Raw genomic sequence first — 21,212 nt, 5'->3', positions numbered from 1 at the left:
GCCCGCGGTCGCCGCGGCAACGGGACGCGGAGCCGGGCGGCGGCGGCGGCCGCGGGCGCCTCACGCCATGTCCCAGATCCTGTGCGAGTGGCTCAACCGGGACGTGAAGCTCTCCCGGCGCATCGGTGAGTGGGGCCCCGCTGCGCGGGGACGGGCAGGGCTTGGCCGCGGGGGCAGTGGGGTCAGCAGGGTCAGGGTCGGGCCGTCGTGCCAAGGGTCCCCCCGCGGCCGCCCCCTGACGGGCCCGTCCCCTTCCCGCCACCACGTGCCTCCGCCGGTACTTTTTTAGTCTTCGTGTGAGAGGCAGGGACTACAGATCTGGTAGAGTTGGAGTAGACCTTCAGGACTGCCCAGTCCAACCACACACACAGCAGTGCCCCTATAACCCCGTAACCACTAAGCCACTTCACCCAGCACCAGATCCAGACGCCTCTTGAACACCTCCAGGGGTGGTGACTCCTTCACCTTCCTGGACAATATGTTCCAATGCCAGAAAATTATCATGCTGAAGTTAATTCTCCTCAAGGGACAGGTGCTCTCAAGAGATAGAAGGTGCTCAAACTTAAAGCACTAATAAGGACTCTAGAGAATAAAAAATAGTTTAATATGTTTGGAAAATAGTGCTTTGTATTGAATGGAAGCTGTTGTGCTGGCATTGGAAAACCATTTTTTCTGTAAGGAATGAACAAAACCCTCAGAAAAATTAGAGAGATGGGCAGTCACCAGCTGTATGAAGTTTAATAAGGTGCCACCTTCTGCATCAGGGATGAGGCAACCCTGTGTGTGTGTATAGACTGGGAAAGGAGATGATGGGAAACCACTGCCATGGAAATGGCCCTGGGGTTCCAGGTCAATGGCAAGCTGAGCATGAACCAGCAGTGCCCTGGCAGCCAGGAGGGCCAACCCTGTCCTGGGGGCATCAGGCACAGCATCAACAGCCGGGCAAGGGAGGGGATTGTCCCGCTCTGCTCTGCACTGGGGTGGCCTCACCTCGAGTGCTGGGGGCAGTTTTGGGTGCCACAGTGTAAGAAAGACATTGAACTATTAGAGTGTCCAAAGAAGGGCAACGAGGATGGTGAAGGGTCTGGACAGAAAGTCATGCAAAGTGGCCAAGGTCAATTGCTTTGTTCAGCCTGGACAAGAGGAGACTGAGGGGAGACCTCACTGCAGGTACAACTCCCTCATGAGAGGAAGAGGAGGGGCAGGCACTGATCTCTGCTCCTTGGTGACCAGCGACAGGAACTGAGGGAGTGGCCTGAAGTTGTGTCAGGGAAGGTTTAGGCTGGGTATCAGGAAAAGGTTCCTCTCCAGAAGGTGTTTGGGCACTGGAACAGGTTCCCCAGGGCAGTGCTCACAGCACCAGCCTGACAGAGTTAAAGAAGCATGTGGAAATGTTCTCAGGCTTGTGGTGTTTGACACTTGGGGTTTGCTGTGAAGGGGCAAGAGTTAGACTCAATTCAATGGGTCCCTTCCAACTCAGTGTGTTCTGTGATTGTATGAAGAGGAGCAAATTAGAAGTAGCTTTTTTTTTTTTTTTTTTTTTTTTTTTTTTTTTTTTTTTTTTTCATCTGCATTTTGTATGGAAAATCTAGTAATTATGGCTTATAGATATTTTCACAGTCTCAGTGGCAATTATGACGATGTTTGCGTTTTAACACTGAAAATTGGAAATTATTATGTAAAGCTGATGTTGCAAAATGACTACACAGAAAGTATTTTTATTTGTGATTTGAAAGCTATTACTGTCAGATGAATCTCCTAAAATTTCTTTGAATTATTTACTAAACTTTGGATTTAGTTTTGTTATAAACACGTTAACAAGTTTTATTAAAATTAACATTTGGATTCTTTTAATTATTTTATCTAAAAAACTCCAAACAATCACGAAACCCCCAAACTTAGTTCCAGGATCATTTCCAGAAGAATTTTCTACTGGCTACCTCCTGGGAGAACTTCTACACAAATATGGTCTTCAGGATGACTTTAAACAATTTTCACAGAACAGGTTAGTACATATGAATAACATTTGGTCTCTTGTGTAAAGTAACAAGTCTCTCACATAAAGAGACAAAATATGTATTTCCTTAGCTGGGATTTGCTAATGCACTGTAGAATTTATTGAGATTTAAAAATATTTTCAGTAATTCAAAACCTAAGTATGTTTGAGGTATGAATTGATTTTGTATTTACAGAGAGATTGATCATACTTCTTCAAGAAGATTTTGCATTTTAATTGTAACTACAAAAGTACCTCTGGTTGGAACAGATGTTCAAAAAACCTTGCAAGGATGTCTTTAAGATTGGGTAATGTGGAACTCTGCCCGTGATCTGTGTAGAATAAGGAATACGGTGTTGTGTTGTGGTGGTGACCATAACATCTTCACTAAAATGAAGATGTTTGAGAAATATTATGAGGCTTTGAGTGGAGCTCTGGCAGAAGTTCATATAAGGATTTATAAGTTTACAAGTAATCTGCTGTAATATCTATAATCAAGAAGAACTGTAAAATGGGAAGTTGAAAAATCTTGTGCAGATCCATGCACTTTTATACATTGATGATGCAATTCCTGAGGTTGGCTTATGTTGTGTTTTGTCAGACCATGGTGCACATGTACATCAAGGGTTCCAGGCTGTACAAAATCCTTCTGTTTCTTCTTCTGAACCTCTTCTTTTATGTTCTTTGAACCTCTAGTGTATTCACACCCTTTCTTATCCCAAGTCCCACCAAATTTTGGAGAACAGGTTGAGCACAGCTAATAAAGGCAGCCAACAAAAAGCAGTTTCACACACAGTTCTTGAACTCTGTTTCTAGGACTTCTAGATCTCTTAGGAATTTCTGGTATCATTGGAAAACCCCTGGTAATTCTTAGAGTTCCTGCTGTTGTTGGGAAAAATAGCTTCAGGAAGCATTTATTTCTTCTAGCAAGCTCTAGCATCTTCTCATAAGTTTTCTCAGTTCTTCCCAGTGAAAAGGTGCTTTGAGCTCTTGTCCCCAGGTGATTAGAGAGGTGCATTTAGTGAAGATGCACTTCAGTAGGTGCAAGAAGTGATTGGAAATTCTGTTGTATATGGTTTATGTGTCCTCAGCAAAGATGGGGATGCATGACAGTGCATGATACTCAGTACCCACTGGAACAACTACTCAGAGTGTCAGAGGCCTCAACTCGGATTTCTCTCCAATGAAAGGAGTCAATTCTCCTTGTCTCAGACTGATGGGAGTGCCTTCATTAGGGGGAGGTGGTGTCTTTGCCTGCGGAGGTGTGTGCTCATGGAGGAGCTGTGTTGTCAACTCAAGCTGCTGCAGAATGAGGTCATACACTGGGTCTTCTCTGAGACACTGCAGATAGAGGAACCTGGACCTGCAGCTGTGCTGAGGGAGAGGTAGGCAGAATTGTTGTGTTAGGAAAAGGAGGTGACTGGCAGCTGGTGACTTCTGTGAGGAAAAGGAAGGTGTCTGCTCTTCTTGCTGAACTGCAGCTGTGAACAGGTTCATTGCAATGGTAGCAGATGAGTACTGGTGACACTGTGTGACAAAACGTCTGAGCAGGTGAAGTGTAAACCACCCCAGAGCACCAGGAGGAGCAGGTCGGGATAGCAATGGGAGACTTTCTCCTGTAGGAGATGGAAGTGCCATCAGCTGACATTGCATGCTAGCCAGGGAGGTTTGCTGCATGCCGGAGTTTCAGTCCAGAGCTGCAGAACCTTGTCCAGTCCTTGCACTAATATCCCTGCTATTCTTCTCTGTGGACACCGAGGATACCATCAGAGACCTGGAGGCAAAAGCATGAGGGCCCAAGTGTTTATCTTCCTCACTTCTGCTGGTGGATGGCTTGATGAGGACTGGATAAGTTCTACAGGGTAACAAGTTGTTGTGCGGCTGCTGTCCACCGTAGGGATTTGCTTTTCCTAGTCATAGGATTGTCTTTTGAGAGGGAAGACTGCTAGGAAGAGATGGATCCACCTGACCAAGTTGGACAAGGAAATCTTTGCCAACAGCCTGGCAAATTTGGTGAGGATAGCTTTAAACTAGGAATGAGTATTGATGGAGAGGTTTAGTTTCAAACAAGAGAGGAAGCGATGGCCTAGGCTGGCAAGCAAGACGAAGGTGATGTGAATAAGAGCAGCAAAACAGTGCAGAAGTTTGCATCTAATTAAGGCATGGTAATATATGCATGCAATTAAGGGTGTGTTAAGAAGACAGGATTATGGGAGAAGCATTCACACCTTTTCTAAATTACTCTACATTTTTTAAATTCACACCACTGACTGCTTCTCTGAAGTGCCTATACAGTAATGCATGCAGTATGTGGATCAAACAGAAGAAATTCAAGGCCCATGAGCTGTTGTTGGGTAATCACTGCAATCACAGAGGGGCAGTGGGATAGCTCCCAGCGCTGGTGTGCTGCCATGGCTTGATATAGGCTCTTAAGGATGGACAGGCTGGAAGGGTGGGAGAGCAGGGAGGTCCAGGACCTGCCTCTGTAGTGGCCATTTTTAGTTGTCTTCCTGCATCAAAAAGATGGCAGAGTATGGTTCCATTCATCAGCCTCCCTCTCAGATCCTCAAATGAGTATCTGCCATGCTGAGGCTGAGATGCTTAATGCCTGCTTTATCTTAGTCTACTAAATAAAACTCACAATAAAATTCAGAAATCCCAAGTCCTTGAAGCTAAGAGGAAGGTCTGCGCCAGTTGTTTACCCTGTGTGATCTGGAAAACTTCCAAGGATGGAGACTACACTACCTCTCCAGGCAATTTGTTTCAATATGAAATTTGTATGTGTTTTATATGTGATTGCACTCATGGAAAAAATGGTCTTGTCTTACGTCTAGGCAGAAGGGCAACAAGAACGGCTGTTACAGGTATGTCCACAGCAAAAGGAAAGCTGGGAAAAATGTGGGCCTGCTGGGACATGCAAAAGACTAAGGTATCCCAAGGCCCTGAGACATACAGGAAAGTCTGTAGGAAGAAAGTGTTACCCATGGAGAAGGAACAGTTTAAGGAACATTTAAATAAATTGGAAATGTGCAAGTCCATGGGACCTGACGGCACTTACTCACCCAGGCTGTGTGACCTGGCTGATGTCATTGCTGGGTCACTCTCAATAATCTTTGAAAGTGTGTGGTGATGGAGGGAGTCCCTAGGACCAGGAGACTGCAACTGCTGCTCTTCTCTTCAAGCAGTGCAAAGAGGGAGAAGTAGAGATGTACAAGGCAGTCAGCCTCACAGAATAAAAATTTAAGAGCTTCTCAGTGCATGTCAGATGATTACTGGCAAGAGGGCTCATCTTAACCTTGAATCAATGGCAGAAAAATGCTCAATACTTGTAAGCTTCATTTCAGTGTCAGTGTGTAAGAAATAAAGCATGGACCATTACAGTGAGAATAATGAGCTCTGGACAGTTTAACCTAGAAATAAGATGAATACTATGGTACCAGAAGGTCTTCAGTTAAAATTAGGCATTTCTGTAGAATTATGCTGGATCTTGGCTGACCTCAAAAGCTGGTTGCTCCATGGGAAGGAACTATAGTGAACTCAAGCAATAGAGCAGTATGGAAAGCATGATCTTCCAACTCAGACTGAAGTTATGGATATGTCTGATAAAATTTGATATGCTGGTTGTTATAAATTGACAATTTATTGTTACTTGATTTTGCCCTTCAGATCTGTGTGGATCTTGAGTGCTTTTTCGTAAGAACTACAGATCAAAAGAAGTATTAGCCTGCAAGCCACTATCTTAGTTTCAAATGTAAATTTCTCATTTAGAACATAGACTTTGTTTTCAACACTGCTTTAACCTGTGGGTCTATTTTTCTTGGAGGAAAAATATGTTGTAAAGGTTAGTAGACAATACAGACCATTTTTCTTTTTGTAATCTCTTATGTTTTAACTGAGACTTTGAGTGATTGATACAGCTAATATAGAAACTTCATTCACACTCCTTGTGAGTTTTGTGGGTGGTATACCATTAGCTGCAAGTACAGATTAGCTTTTGCTACTAGATTCACTTTGTGTGCATGCATATGAGAATTTATATAATCCAATGTGGTCTCTGTCTTTTCAAAAAGTTATGCAAATAATCAATGTAGTTACCTGCAAGCAGTATAAAACTTAAGCCAATGTGTGTATCACATTTTTAAAGAAAATCCTCTGTGGGTTGTTTTTTTTCTGCTCCTGTCTTGGTATGAGAGAAGTGTCATGACCCTGCTTAATGCAGCAAGTTGGAATTGAAAATAAGTTTAAGTTCTGGGGTTTTTTGTTGTCTTTAATCATACAGAGGTGCAGATGCAAAAATTAACAATTTTTCTCGCCTGGAACCCACGCTTCACCTCCTTGGTGTGCAGTTTAATGAGAATATGGCCCAAGACATCATGACAAGACAGTATGGGGCTGCAACAAAGCTTTTGTATGAATTGTATATTGCTTTAGAAAAAAAGAGGAAGGCAAAGCTCACTGGAGTAGCTGTGGGAGCAATGAGACCTGCAGCAACTGCAAAGCTTACGTCTACTGAAAGTGGAAATCAAGAGGTAACTAACTGTGTCTGTTTTGTATAAATACAAAAAAGTTAGCATATTTACATGTATCTTTCAAGCGTGTTATGTGCTTTCCCTCTTTACTTTGTAAATCTCCTATTCAAAACCCAATACTTACAAGAAAAAGAAACAGCTCTTTGCTATATCTTATACAGTGGGTTTGCACAGCTTATCAGGAACTCAATAGGATATTGATCTTCTCTGTTCTGTGTTTCTTTGTTTTGGTTCATTCTGTCTTACCTGTTTTCAAGCTTTCTCCAGACTTAAAATATTATAGCAACAAAAGCTAGTTGGTGTTCAGCAGCTGCCTTTTTACTCATTTGATGAGTACAGATTGGAGACTGCATTGCGGTCTAGGTATCAACTCAGACTAATTTCCCCTCCAGGAAACCTATTTATAACTATGTTCAGCTCTGTGCCACAGTGGTTTGATTCATTCTGTTGCACGTCTCTCCATATATTTGTACTGCGCTCCATTGTGCAGCAACCATATGCTGAGAAATACAAAAAGAGAAAAATAAAGGGGAAAAGAAAACATCTAAGAGGAAGTCAGTGTTGATGTGGTAGGTTCTGTTTTCAGTAGTAATATTCACTATATCCAGACCATTATTTGTTATCAGGATGAGGAGTTTTTAAGAAGCTATATACCATGAATTAAATAAAGCTGGGAGAAATTTCACTTTTTTTTCTGGCACTATTTCTGAAAAAATGGCCTTCAAGCAGATGTTTACCAACAAGTGCAAAGATAGTACCGAAAAATCAACGTATCACTTCACCTGTAGAGGGATAGCTTTAAGGAATTGAGCAACTGAGAGTTGGTCCTGTCTTTAGACAAGTTTCAGAATGACATTTGAATCATGGAATAGGAAGGTTCAGAAATAGAGAGAGAAATAGAGGTTGGAAAGAGCCTCTGGAACTCAGTTTATCCCTCCTGCTCCAAGCAAAGACAGAAATAGCAGATTCCTCAGCACCTTGTTCAGTGTGGTTTTGAATACCTACAAAGCTGGAGACTTTCAGTAAAGAAACGCTTCCTTACCTCCCCTGGTGCAGCATGGGACAATCCTGTGACTATGGATGGCTGCGGGCTGTTCAGAAAGGACTGCAGGGAGCAAGAGGCTGAGGGTTTGCTCTGTATATCAAGACGTCGATTGGATATGAGTAGTTGTTTCTGAGGGATAGACATGAGCAGGTTGAAAGCCTGTGAATCAGAGACCAAAGCAAACAATTGAACCCTGTGGCTGGTGTTTGCTACCGTCTTCCTGACTAAGGCAGGCCTATTGGACAAAGTCTTGCTCCAGCTACAGGAGGCATAGTGCTCACAGGCTCTTGTCCTGCTGAGGGTCTTCAACCTCCCCAACATCTGCTGGGAAAGTAGCACAGGGAGCTGTAGGCAGACCAGGAAACTCCTGGAATGGAGGATAACTTCTTGAGCCAGATAATAGACAGCCCGACCAGAGGGGATGTGATATTGGATCTGATGGTCACCAGTATAAAAAATATAGCTGCGGACATCAAGACTGGAGGCAGCCTGGGCTGCAGTGATGGTGTTGGTGCATGCGTTGATGGTGTTTTAGTTCTGAGGTATCAGATAAGGAGTAAAGGTAGATCCCTGAACTTCAGGGAAGCAGGCTTCCAGCTCTTTAGGAAGATAGATCACCTGAGAGGCTGCCTTCTGGGACAAGGGAGGAGAGCAGAGGTGGCAGATCTTTAAGGAATTCTTCCATAGTGAGCAAGAGCTAGCAATCCCCAGGAACAAGAAATCAGGCAAGGAAGACAAGAGACTGGCATGGCTGAGTTAGGGAACTTCTGGGAAAACAAACACACAGGCAGCTGAAGCTGGGGCAGTGAGCTGAGTAAGAGTATAGAGATAAAGTGTCATTGCAGGGATGGAGTGATGAAGGCCAAGGCAAAGCTGGAACTTTGGAAGGTCCCTTCCAAAAATAACAGGAAGAGCTTCTACAGCTATGTTAAGCAGAAAGGAAGGCCGATAAACAATGCTGGAAAACTGGTAACAACAGACGAGAAGAAGGCAGAGATGCTCAACTTTTTTTTTCTTTATTCTTCCCTCCTCAGTCCACAACATCTTGAGTGGAAGGACAGGAGGAGGGGAACTAGGGGACAGGTTCATGAAGTGGGCCCATGGAAACATGATGAGATGTTACAAAGACCAAGTGCTGGTGCTGCACCTGGGCTGGGACAACCCCTGGTACCAGCCCAGGCTGGGCATGAACAGCCCCAGAGCAGCCCTGCCCAGAAGGGCTTGGTGCTGCTGTGGGTGAGAGGCTGCACATGCCCCGGCCATGGCACTGCCAGCCCAGAGAGCCAAACGTGTCCTGGGCTGCATCCAGAGCCCTGTGGGCAGCAGGGCAGGGAGGGGATTCTGCCCCTCTGCTCTGCTCTGCTGAGACCCACCTGGAGCACTGCATCCAGAGCTGGGCTCCCAGCACAGCAGGGACAGAGACCTGCTGCAGTGAGCCTCTGCAGATAGCCAGAGGAGGCTATCAAGATTATTAGAGTGATGGAGCACCTCTGCTATGAAGAAAAGCGGAGTGTCTTTTCTGTCAACTAAACAAAATTTGGCATCATTCAAGTTCAAATCTCTGAGTTCTTTTCTACCAAGCTGATCCTGATTTTCAGTTTCAAAATGTTGGTATGTTTTTCTGTGTACATTAACAGAGAAAAACACAAGGATCTCAAAATTGCCATATCTTAATATGTTTACTGCTGTTACTGACTCTTCACTGCTGGATGTTTAACATTTGAAAACTGTAGTGCCACATCAGAATGGAACAAAATCCAAGATGCTAACAGATAAGAGAGCTTGCGTGCACATTGCAGAGCAGCTGAGAGCTCAGAACCTCCAAGAAGAGCAAAGAGCCTGACACTGAAAAAGTCACTACTTATTTTTGTAGACTTCTGAAGAAGTATTTTCTGAAGGCTATGTGCTTAATGAATTAATTAAAACCAGTGTGAAGGCTTCCTGATTCTGTGCAACACATCCATGTCTATAAAAGAACAAAGGAAAGAGCTGTGCATGGAAATAAAGCCAATGTACTCTTACGAGACCTTAAAAACGTTCCTATTTAAAAATGACTTCATCTTAAGTTGAGAGTATTTGAATATTGTCAAGCATGGAAAATATTTATAGATTTGAAGACAAAGTGTACATATCACAACTTGTATGCATTTGAGATGTCCTTGCAGAAGAGTTTTGTGTAATTCTTCTTTTGTGAAGAAAAGATGAAGCATTGTACAAAAGCAGGAAAATGACAGGAGAAGGGCATCTATAGTGGGTTTGGTCTCAGAATATTTTGTACTTTTGTGTAGCTATTCTGATGATGTAAAAAAGGAAGAAGACATTACTTTAGACATGGGAACACTCATGCAAAGCAGAGTTTAGAGGAAATGGCCAGTTATCAGGGTATTGAACCACACTGACGAAGTCGTTGACTGATTTGATATCTATTTTATCAATAGTGGCTAATGAAGGGAGAGAGTCTTGCTGTGGTTATTTAGCTGTTCTATTGCCACTACATGAACAAGAATGGCAAAAAAATGCCCCTTCATGTATCTAGACAAGAATATGCAAGCAAAAAAAAATTCAAAATTTTAACATTTTAAAAGAAAATTCTTGAATACCTCATTTGATGTATTATATTTTTTAACTATCTTGACTTTTTTGTATAAAAACTATTTTTTCTTCTTTATTCCATCTTTACCTGCCTGCATGTCTGGTGCACTTTAAATGAGTGTAATTTATATGATTGTTACTTCTTGATCATCTGTGCTAGTGTTACCTAATCTGTTACCTAAGGGGTATTCTCAGTTTTGGTTCCAGGAAACTGGTATTCTCATTTTCTGTGCTATATTCAGACCTGAAACTGGTACCTTACTAGAACTAGAATTCAATGAAAGCCCTTAAAAGTCTATAAAGCACTGCTCATCTGCTCAAGTCTGGAGCCTGATAATCTCTTCTAGTTTTTTCCCGGAAGATAATTTTCAGTTTAATTATATTTGCTTCATATCAGCATTACATAGGAAGGAGACAAAATGAGATAATGGCCAGGATTCAAACAGATGTTATACAGATTCAAAAACAGCCATCAAGACCCACCACAAAATCTTTTGAAGCCAAAAGATTCTTAAAGAAGAAGAGGGAAGCAGAGGTAATTATCATCTGTATTGTTTTAATGCTAATTACATTAACTCAAACTCCACAATTTCTGGGAATATTTATGGTTACAAATACTGTACTTGCACCATCCAAAAGCTGCTGACTGTCAAAATTATATAAATTCAACCTCTGAAAATTGGGCTGAGTATTTACACAATTATGGTTTTGCAGGTTTTTTAAAATAAGAATTGTATTGATGTAAGAGAAATTTCATATTGAATAAATACCATAGATAGGTAGTAATTTGATTGCTGAGAGTAGCTATGGGTCTACTAGAAAGAATACATTAAACAAAAACATTAGTTCCATTTTTATTTGTGCATGATAACATTTTGCACTGTTTGAACTGTTCTATAACACACACTGAAACTGTCTGCTTATTAAATGCTAGTAAAAGCTGAAATTGACAATAACCTTAAATCAAACTAAGAGAGATGCAGAAATTAAAAAAAAATCTGCATTATCTAGTACCAAAAAATTCATGGATTGTAATTCAAGTTCATGGATCGTATTGTCATTAGTTGTAAAAAGCAACTATTACTGCTTTTTACAACTGGGTAACAGTAACAAGTGTCTTTAAATCTAGAGTTTAGTAACCTATAGTAGGACAGTTACTTGAATAACTATTAGGGATACATTTCAAGCTACTAAATCAAAAGCAGATCATATTCCAGAGTATCTTGTTTCAAATCCCCATATGGTGAGATTTCCATCCTCTGCTAGAGCCCTATGCAAAATCAGAATTATGCTGCAGAAAGAACGGCTGCAAAATTCTAGGATTTTCTGGCTGGTGGAGGTACTTGTAGCTAGAAAAGGGGAAGGAAGTGAAAGGTGAAAGATGGAAATCATCTTGCCTTTATTCTCAGTGTAGCTGATGCTTAAAATATTTTCAGTGTAAGTATTTCTATTGTACTAACATGACATAAAAGTAATTCCCTAGTACTTGCTCTATTGAACTTTCTTTATGTTGCTTTGTGAAGAGAAAGGAAATGTAAAATTCTGTGTTACTTCTTCAGAATGTATACAAGGAGATAGAAAAGTTTGAGAAGTCTATGACAGGAAATGCCTCTGCAGTACACAGCCACAGGTAATATTTGGATGTTGAATTGTTAAGAAAGGCAGGATCCTACCCCAGGTGGCTGCTATGTAGACAGCTACTTAGAGAAAGAATAATGTTTCATTTAGTTTAAACTGTGATTATCCTTTGAATGAATGCCAAACTAGCACTGATTTCAGGTCCAACACAGTTGCAGTGTCTTTAAGTTACCTTTTGTTGTACTGGGAACAGCTCAAGCTTCCTTCACTACTTTTTGCCATGTCTGCAGCAAGGAAAGACTCAAAATATGTCTTTTCTCTTTTTGTTTTAGTCATTGGATCTGTAAGGTCTGTTATCCTTGCAGCAAGATAGGAATGGTTGTGAATGTGCATACACACTAACACATTTCAAAGGGAAAAGAAGTAACTTTTATCCTGAAACTTGTCTGTATTTTGATTTATTTGTGAATAATTGCAAGTAATTTTCATTCTGTCGCCCTTGGTGATATGTATGCCCTACTCAGAAGATGTGACACTCATGCACACTGCTGTGGATATTTCTGTATGTAAACCTGTGATTAATAGCTGCAAAACTACTCAGAGTGCATGGCTATATTGAGGAGTAACCCAACTTTCTTTGGCATTCTATGAGCCATCCTAATTTCCTTTTTCTGTGGAATTCAGCTTTCTATTGACAAAGAAACTAATGATTAGTTGGCCCAAGTCAGTGGTGAAAACTTCCTCTGGACCTAGTGGACATTGTCAGGAAGTAGCCACAGAGCCTGCAGAGTGATGTTCTACATTTGTTAGACTTGAACATAACCATACAGGCATCTGTATGTGAAACGACCCTTAAGAATGGTAATTCCAATCTTTCTTTTTTTTTCAATCAGTGATATGCAAGAATTATTGCAAACACAGAAGTTTCAAGAAACAAGTCTAGAAACTATACCACAGATGAGAAGTGAGCTACTAAATATTTATTCAGATGATGAATTTATAAAGAAAATTCAAAAACGTGTACAGGAAGATATATTTGCTAGAGAGCAACGAGCAAAGAGACGACGAAAAATGCTAGTGGATCAGTTAGCAGCACATGAGGCCCAAGAGGTGGGAAATTGTTTACTGAAGTACATAGTCCATGTGCATTCAATTAGTATCTAAAATGTGCTTACAAATATGAAACAAGTACTTCTGGAAGACTGAATAAAATTTGAAGGGAATAGAGGGACTTATACACACTTATGTCTGAATATCTCTGTTAACCCTTGAAAAATATGGAAGGTTGGCTGTTCTTTATCACCACCTTATGACATACACCATACTTTTAAACTTAAAAGAATAAAATTAAGGCAACTGAACAAAGATTATTAAAAATCCATTGCAGACCTGCCTTCTATTCCCTGTGTCCTTTCCCAAAAGTTGAACAGCCTATGCTATCAAAATGTGTACTGGTTCTAAAGAAGATTCATATTTAAAAACAACAAAATATGGCATTCCTTGTTTGAAAACCTTTATTTACAAATGTGTCATATGAAGGTTTTGATCTGGACTGATGAATTCTGAAATGGTTGTGCTGGGTGATACAAAGAATCAAAATTTTATTTGCAGGTCAGAGATTTGGTGTTTGATGTGTTATGAAATACAAGATAAGTCTCTCTATGTTGTGTCTAAAAATGAATGTTGCAGACCGTTACATTTGAATCCTGTACCATAAAGCCCAAGGTTTTTAAGGTTCTTCTTCATACATTCCTCCTTTAAAAAGCAGCTTTTAAATTACTAATTTCACAGATTGTCTCATTTATAATGATTCTATCCAAACACAGCCTTGTAACTTTCTAGGTTTTTTTGATTTCTCATTATTTTTTATTTCAGTATTTCCCTGTGAGTCCTTATATGTGCTGAACATATATAGCTGAGCCTATCTCTACTGCTAATACTAATAATACTAGTAATAATAATATCTCATAATAGTAGCATTTTGGATGTGTAGTATCTCTGAAAATATGAGCTAATGCATGTATATATATTTTTAAGCCTCGACAGCAAATGTCTGTAGATTTTTTGGAAATGTTAAAAAAAAGTTTGTTGGGGTAAACATCTGGAAGTTAGATGCTGCTCAATTTCTATCTCAGACCTATATTCTTGAAAAACACCAGTAGTGACTTCTAAGTCCATCTCTGTATATATCCTCTCTCCGAGTTCTTATTCAAAGAGATTTATATCATGTTCTTGTTGATACACATAGGCCATGAGGAAGTTTTGCCACCCACTTGCCTGAAATCACTGCAGTCCCAAAACTTGATCTTTAAGCACTCTCAGCTCTTGCAACCCCAGCAGTGTGGACCACTGATTCTGGAAGCCATGGCTACTGGTCTCCAGAGCACTTGGTGGATGTAGCAGCTCAGACTGGCTCCAGAGAGGCTCCAAATCAAGTGAAAACTAGCAGTAGTGTTCCTAGTTTCCCAGGAAGAAAAATCAGCTTAGCTGTATGAGCAATTGAAATCACAGACTGCCGGGGCTAAAAGGAAAGACAAATAAGCATTTGACTGAAACAGTAATCTGACCATATCAGAGAATATATTTAGTGGTAATTTGGTTCTAAATTAACAGAGGAAAAACTGTTTTGTTGGAACTTCGTGTGATTTCAGACATTAGATGTTACTTAAGAGAAGTGGGAAGCAAAGAGATGTGTTTTCTTTTAAAAATGAATGAATATAGAAAATAGTTCAAGATTGCTTTTTCCATCTATTAGATATTGAACCCAAAGAAGTTTATTGACTGAAATTGCCGCTGTTTATATGCACTCAGGTCTGAGTTTTACCTCCACTACATAAATGTTGAACATGGCACGGGATCATTTAGAGTGGAAGGAATTTCTTCCCTTCATAGTGCTGTAATGTGTTTCATATCCGTATTTATAAAAGTTTATTAAAATAATCTTGTTCAATTTTTTTTTTTTTTTTTTGTACACTGCAAGGTGGAGCTTTGGAGAGAAAATACTTTACAATTACATGACAGTACTCTAGGTGGAGCACAGCATGATGCCAGTCAAATTTTCTTGGGCAGGTGTTGAAAGTATTTGACAGTTGTCTTCATCCCAACTGAACCTTTATCTCCACCATTTCAACAAATTATTGGTGATTTTTCAATGCTCTGTTCAGATTTTATGTCTCTGATTTAAAAAGTTATCAGAGATAATTTATTATCAGCAGTAAGTCGAGAACGTAAAAATGGGAGGAGAAAGAAATCGTTACTAGCTTATTACTTGTCAATCAGATTTGTGTGTGCTAAGCTCCAAGTTTTGGTCATAAAATGGTCATTTATGACTGCACAACAGCACAAAATTGTCTCACTTGTAGTAAATCAAACGGAAATATAAAAATGGAAGAACATGATATAGTAACTATGTATGAACAACACGAAACATAAACACATTAATGTTTGGCCACTGGATGCCACTGTTGTCTTAAGTAGGTAAACTGAAAAAAGCATCTATTATACTTTCTTAATAGCAAGTTTTCAAAGTGTTGCTAAGTTGTCCCATTTGTGGTATTTATGATTTCTTCAAGCACTTCACAGTTCTCTGTGAAGATGTTAATACAAAATGTTAGGTCAAATACTTTTTCTACAATTTTTATTTTGTGTCCTTGTATGTTCAGAAGTTTCAAAACTTGCCAGCCTTTGGCTTGAGTACTTTCTGCATTCGTTTTTGTGTGAAAGATAGCTACTAATACTGCACTCCTCCATCCAATGAGGATCCTTTTTGAAACTATGAGTTTGGAGTTTGATGTTATGAATCCTTATTTATCTGTTGTGTAGTTTTGAGGTAATTGCCTTTTCTGTTTTTCTTGTTCCTCAAGAATTTCCTACTGCATCTCTTTACGCCTAGTGAGCATGCCAAGTATTTGATCCCTTCAAATATTGAAGTTCTCTACTGAAAATCTGTTTTGTCTGCTGTGAAGTGTTCTAAAGGAACATCTTCCAATTTCCTTTATGAAGAGAAAATTCACCTAGAGAACATGTTTTAATTTCTCACTGGACCAACTGTTTGCTCCATTTAATTGATGGTTTGAGTATGACAAATGACCACTCTGTTAGGGTGGCTCCTTCAATTCCCTGCAAATAGGGATTTTAACATCAGTTTTCCACTGGTGAAGGTTTATTACTGCTGTAATGATCTGTGGTTGAGGGCAAGCAGCAACTAATGAAAAAAATTAAGGATATTTACTTGCAATAGGAAGTAAATTATGTAACCTCTGCTCTTCTTTGAAATCTTAATTGAATTACTAAGTATCATGAAACAACGGATAGAATTGAGGCAGAAAAGGGCACTGTACCTCCTGTTAATGCCTTGAGCTCATGAAAGTAAGAGAAAATGACAGATTAACTCTTCAACAGGCAGTACTATTGGAAAATTTTATCACCTGAGCTGTATTAATTCACATGGGATGAAGTTGTTATGTCTGCATTTTTTTCCATTTCTGTTGGATGTATGATGATAATTCCCTCCTTAGACAATTCGCAAATAGTACACTACAGATAAAGAAAAAAACAAGACACATTTAAAATTAGATCTTCATTTAGTGAAAAGCTTTGTAGAGAGATAATGTAGCATCCAGGTGATCTATGATTAAGGCCTGAGATGAGTGCACATTTGTCACTGGGACTGTCTTGAGACTCAGTGCTAAGAAAGCAGAGGGCACAGCCCGTATTTTGGCTAAAATAAGGAAAGTGTTAAGATATTTATATATTATTTTAATATTTTCAAGTCACCAGAATTTAATTAGAACATACTTTATTCCCAGCAATTGTGAAGGGAAAGAAACTTTACAGATGTAGAAAGAGATTTGCTTGTTTGTTTGTTTGGCTTCTCCCCAACATCAATATTAAATATCTAAATTATTTAGAAAGTTATTCTCTTATTATTGCAACTGCAACAGTCATGCTTTGCATTAGAGTTCTATTAAAGGTATCCTGGCTCCATTGTACAGGACAGATTTAGACCTTTTCATAGATTTTTTTCATAAATAATGTCATATGCAGTCAAGTTGGATTTTTCATGTATAGGTGAAGTTACATAAGGTGCTTTGCCCTCTCTGTCACAGACAGCTGATGAAAAAATAAACCAGATTGAAAGAAAATAGAAGTGATACTTTATTTTGGTGTATTTTAGTTTTTTTGTTTTGGTTGTTTGGTTTTTTTAAATTACTACTAACTGACTTTACTTGTGCCTCTGTTTTTAGGAGAATGAATTTAAGATCTTCAAATCAGATCCCAATTTAAGTCTTTAAATTTGAATACATTTCATAGCAGTTTTGATGCATCAGAAGCAAATATTCAGCAAATCAGAAATTTCCTCTAGAATTCTGCTGTAGCATTGGTATTTTTCAGTGATGTTTATAAGGCAAGCTGATGTTTTTGTTCAGGACTCAAAAGGAGTTTTGGACTGTGATAGTAAGGCAAAACTTCAGGTTAGATTGAGCATTAATTTTGATACCAAGAAAAGTCTGGAGAAGTGTAGCAGTGAGAAGATATTATTATGTTTCAAAAATACTTTGAAAAATAAAAACTCACAACCTTTGAAGTGTCTGTGTATACAGACCACATCTCAAGCAGTGCTTCAGATTGATTTTCCTTTAGTACCGCATTGTATATTATGTTCATGTCCCAGTGAGATCATTGGAACTATTACCCAGAAGTCTTGTATTTTGTTGGGTTTTGAATTCTTCCTCGTACTCCTAGTCTGCTGAATAGGGAAGAATGGAGAATATAATTACCCAATTCCCCCAAAAGAAGAAAAAAATTCAAATCTGTAGAAAATAGATTGCTTAAGGATGCTGAAGATTCTGGTTGAGAATGGGGACTGGTGGATAACAGGGTCAAATTAATGATTTGAGGAAAGAGTATATGTTCAGATAAGAAGCTATTATTTGAAATATGCTGCAGTTTCTTTGCACGTGGGAAATAACCACATTAAAATGGAGTTAGTCTGACCAGAAGTATTTTCACTGGATATCTCGGTTAAGACATATTTTGAATTTTTACATAGTTCGTGCAAATTGTACTAATAAATATATATGAATGTTGTTCTGAATTTATCTCCCATGTAAGCAGGTGAATGCTGTCATATGATGGCGTTCCTATTTCTCATATTAGACACTGATGAATTTTCTAGGAAATAGTTTATCAACTGTGCTTAGTACTATTATTTTTTTATCTTTTAGAAGGCTTACCGGGAGGAGCAGCTCATTTACAGACTAATGAAACAATCTCAGCATGAGCGAAGGATTGCTGCTCAACTCATGCACATTCGGCATGAAAAAGAGGTGCTAAGGCAAAACAGAATTTTCAGGGAAAAGCAATATGAAGAAAGACGACAGAAGGAATTCCAGGAAGCTCTTGACAGAGAAGCGGTAAAAGATTCATCTCTGATTTGCTGCAGGAGTGCTAGAGTACCTTCCTGTTACAGAGTGGAATTTGTGTTGTCAACTGTTAGACTTCAGAACTTTTCTAGGGACATGATGATTTAGTGATAAATATATTCTTTTGTCTTCGTTCAAAGTCACAGCTATAAGCAATAAGGATGTAGCTGTGGAACTGAGTGCATTTTGTTAATAGTTTGGGGGAATTTTGCTGGGAAAGAAAGGTGGGCCTACCCACAGCAGCAGGTTTGAACTAAGTGGCCTCTATAGGTCACTTCCAAACCAAACCATTCTGTTATTCCCTGATCCTGTAATAAGGGATAAAATTGAGTAACTGAAAGTCTGATTTTTCTTCCATACTGATTTTAACTTTGTGGGAAGACATCTCTGTGTGCAGAGTTTTAAAAAGCACAGTCTCACAGAGGCAATGGGACAATAACCTAAGGTCCTCTTTCAGGAATCATGTTATTAATTTCATTTACAAATGATCTGTTAAAGTCTGTTTTTGAAAAATGCTCATTAGCTCATGAGTGCTAATTTCTGCTTTGAAGCTTTTTGATTAAAAGGACTTAAAATTCTCTGGAAAACTGCCAAGTGCTATGCTCATAGTAGGCCATAATGTAATATTAGAATTTTTTTCTCCTGTCAAAAATGATCAGCAACTCCAAATCCTCCAGCACAGCTGGGATCCTATGTAATCAGCAGCTATAGCTATTGATTACATCACCTCTTTAAGTATGCTTTCAGCCACCACCACAGGAGGTGGTGGTGGAGCACACCACTACAGGAACTACTGATGATTTTCTGCCATGATCAGAAATCTTTCAAAGATTGAACAACATCAATAATATGAAATTATTTGAAGATCAGAATCTAGTAAGATAAATTACATATTCTAAACAGGTTGTTACACTGAAAGCTGCAATTTCACTACCCTCAAGGACTGAATATGTCTTAATCTGTTTGTCATAAAAGAAGTAATGGGTTTCTCCTTTATTTTATTCTATTTTAGAAAGCAAACAAATGGGAATTTATAGAGTGAATAAAAATGCTTAGATTTGTATATGTGTTAGTCTGCCTAGTGGCTATGCAATTGGTGAGAATCGAGCTGGTTTTGTTTCTTAAGTTAATTTTCATTTTTGAGACTGTGTGTCTCTGCATTTTCATTTTCATTGCAGTCTCAAACTTTTTCCTTAAAAACAATTCTAGGCTCTTGCAAAACAAGAAACTATTGATAACAAAGAACAAATAACCAGAGAAAGAGAATACTATGAGAAAATTGCTGCTGAAAGAGCTCAGGCACGCTATAAAAAGCATTATTCTATATGTTGGGAAATGATATGCCAAATCATTGATATGTCAACAAAAGTAGGAGAATATCGTCAGCTGACGAACAAGTGAGTATGTAGCTGCTAGGCAAAAATAACAGCTGTTAGGTAGCTGTTAGGCTGCATTAATCAGACTGGTTTAAGCCTTATAGCACATTATGTAGTTTCTCAGATATTTTATATGGCAGCTGCAATTCGTTTGTATGTGAGAATGGTAACATTGTTTTTGTGTGAGGATTGACTGGTGTGTAAGACAGAGTGAACTAATGCTACAGCCTTAGCGTAATTTCTTGAAAACTCAACTGACTTGAATTCTTAGGAGACCAAAATCCACTAGTGCCACGGTTTGTGGAACTGCTGATTTCCTTTCTTATTAACAAATTCCTTAGTTAAAAGTTAAAACTGAATGGTGCTCATCTCATCCTAGTTTGCTTCACTAGGTGAGCACTTCCTCAGAATAATACAAACAGGATGAATTTCCCAAGTAATATAAACTGCCTGTGTCCAAAGTACATCAACTGAGCTCAGATTCTTCTGAGTCCTCCATGCTGTGATTCCCTCTTGTAACATGCCCTAACCGCGCAGGGTTTCTGAGAAGGTCCTACAAAGGCAGTAATCTCCAAGTGCTTGTGCCGTAGAAGTGTTTCAAATGTCATGGAGAGGGGCATTGTTGCTGTGGTTCTTTCATTAATATTCAGTGATTTGATTGTGGGTTTAGACTTACAGTACTAGAAGGTATGCCAAAATCTTACTGCTTTTTAGTGTAATTATATGTTAAAATAATAGAAGTGCAACCATATGAACTACACATGATTGTATTTCATGGAAATTATATAAATTCAGACTTATTTATTATTTGACAAAATAGACTAGGCACACAGTTTAGTGAAATTACTAACTAAAGAAAAAGTTTAATTCATATAATTTTGAATTAATTTTGACTTTGAGGAAAAAATATTCTATAGGTATTTTTGGCAAGAGGAGGCTTTACACCACAAAAGGAAAGAATATTTTGGGGCAGGGAAAAGTAGTGATAGCAAAACTGTTACTACAGAGCTCTGCTAGCCAAATGTTGTGTGATGACACATTTGTGAAAACACTGAAGCCTACAAGCTGTCATAAAAGCAAACAAACACCTATAAAAGGCTGTAATAATTACAGGATGCATTACAAACCATAACTAGTATAGCATATGCTTGTTTCATGATTGGAATTCTTGTAAATTTGGATACACTCTTGTCAAATATCCAACCCTCTAACTTTTAGTTTAAAACTCTTTTTTTTTCTTTTTCATTTTTTCATTTTTCATTTTTATGCAGCCGTGTTCCACTAAAACTGATGCTGGATTGGAAAGAACTTTTTTTTAATGGAAAACCAATATATGAACAAGCCTCAATTCAACCTTTGCCAGATGAACCTAGTCCAGAACAACTTGTAGAGCTGAATAAAATGAGTCTGTTAGATGAAAAAGATTATGGTGAATACAAGGTACACCAAACTGATAAGGCGTAATGGAAGATAATACACCTTGCTTTTTCATAATCATAAACTTCATGTTGTGATCTTGCATTTTCTTCTATTATTAGTTTCTATTGTCAAATTTAGACAAGGATTTTCTTTGCCTGATGTTTTATATGAAAACTGTATTTGATGTTAGTAGGAGTTATAATTCCTTTCTTATATATAACCTTTATTATATTTCTTGAGTTGTAGGATCAG

General features: G+C 38.8%; 1 protein-coding gene across 1 annotated transcript in view; it reads left to right on the top strand.

The window, feature by feature from the left end:
• Positions 1–67: 67 nt before the first annotated feature.
• SPEF2 (sperm flagellar 2) overlaps positions 68–21,212 on the top strand; it is a 73,748-nt gene continuing 52,603 nt past the window's right edge. The window contains exons 1-9 of the mRNA XM_041419454.1: positions 68–125; positions 1,903–2,005; positions 6,276–6,525; positions 10,560–10,697; positions 11,722–11,792; positions 12,634–12,850; positions 17,968–18,156; positions 19,375–19,562; positions 20,813–20,981. Of these exons, the coding sequence (XP_041275388.1) occupies positions 68–125; positions 1,903–2,005; positions 6,276–6,525; positions 10,560–10,697; positions 11,722–11,792; positions 12,634–12,850; positions 17,968–18,156; positions 19,375–19,562; positions 20,813–20,981 (1,383 nt within the window). The remainder of the gene's footprint in view (positions 126–1,902; positions 2,006–6,275; positions 6,526–10,559; positions 10,698–11,721; positions 11,793–12,633; positions 12,851–17,967; positions 18,157–19,374; positions 19,563–20,812; positions 20,982–21,212) is intronic.

The sequence above is a fragment of the Onychostruthus taczanowskii genome, unplaced genomic scaffold, assembly GCF_017590055.1.
Source record: "Onychostruthus taczanowskii isolate IOZ18803 unplaced genomic scaffold, ASM1759005v1 scaffold108, whole genome shotgun sequence".
Classification (NCBI taxonomy): domain Eukaryota; kingdom Metazoa; phylum Chordata; class Aves; order Passeriformes; family Passeridae; genus Onychostruthus; species Onychostruthus taczanowskii.
This window is presented reverse-complemented; position numbering and strand designations above follow the sequence as displayed.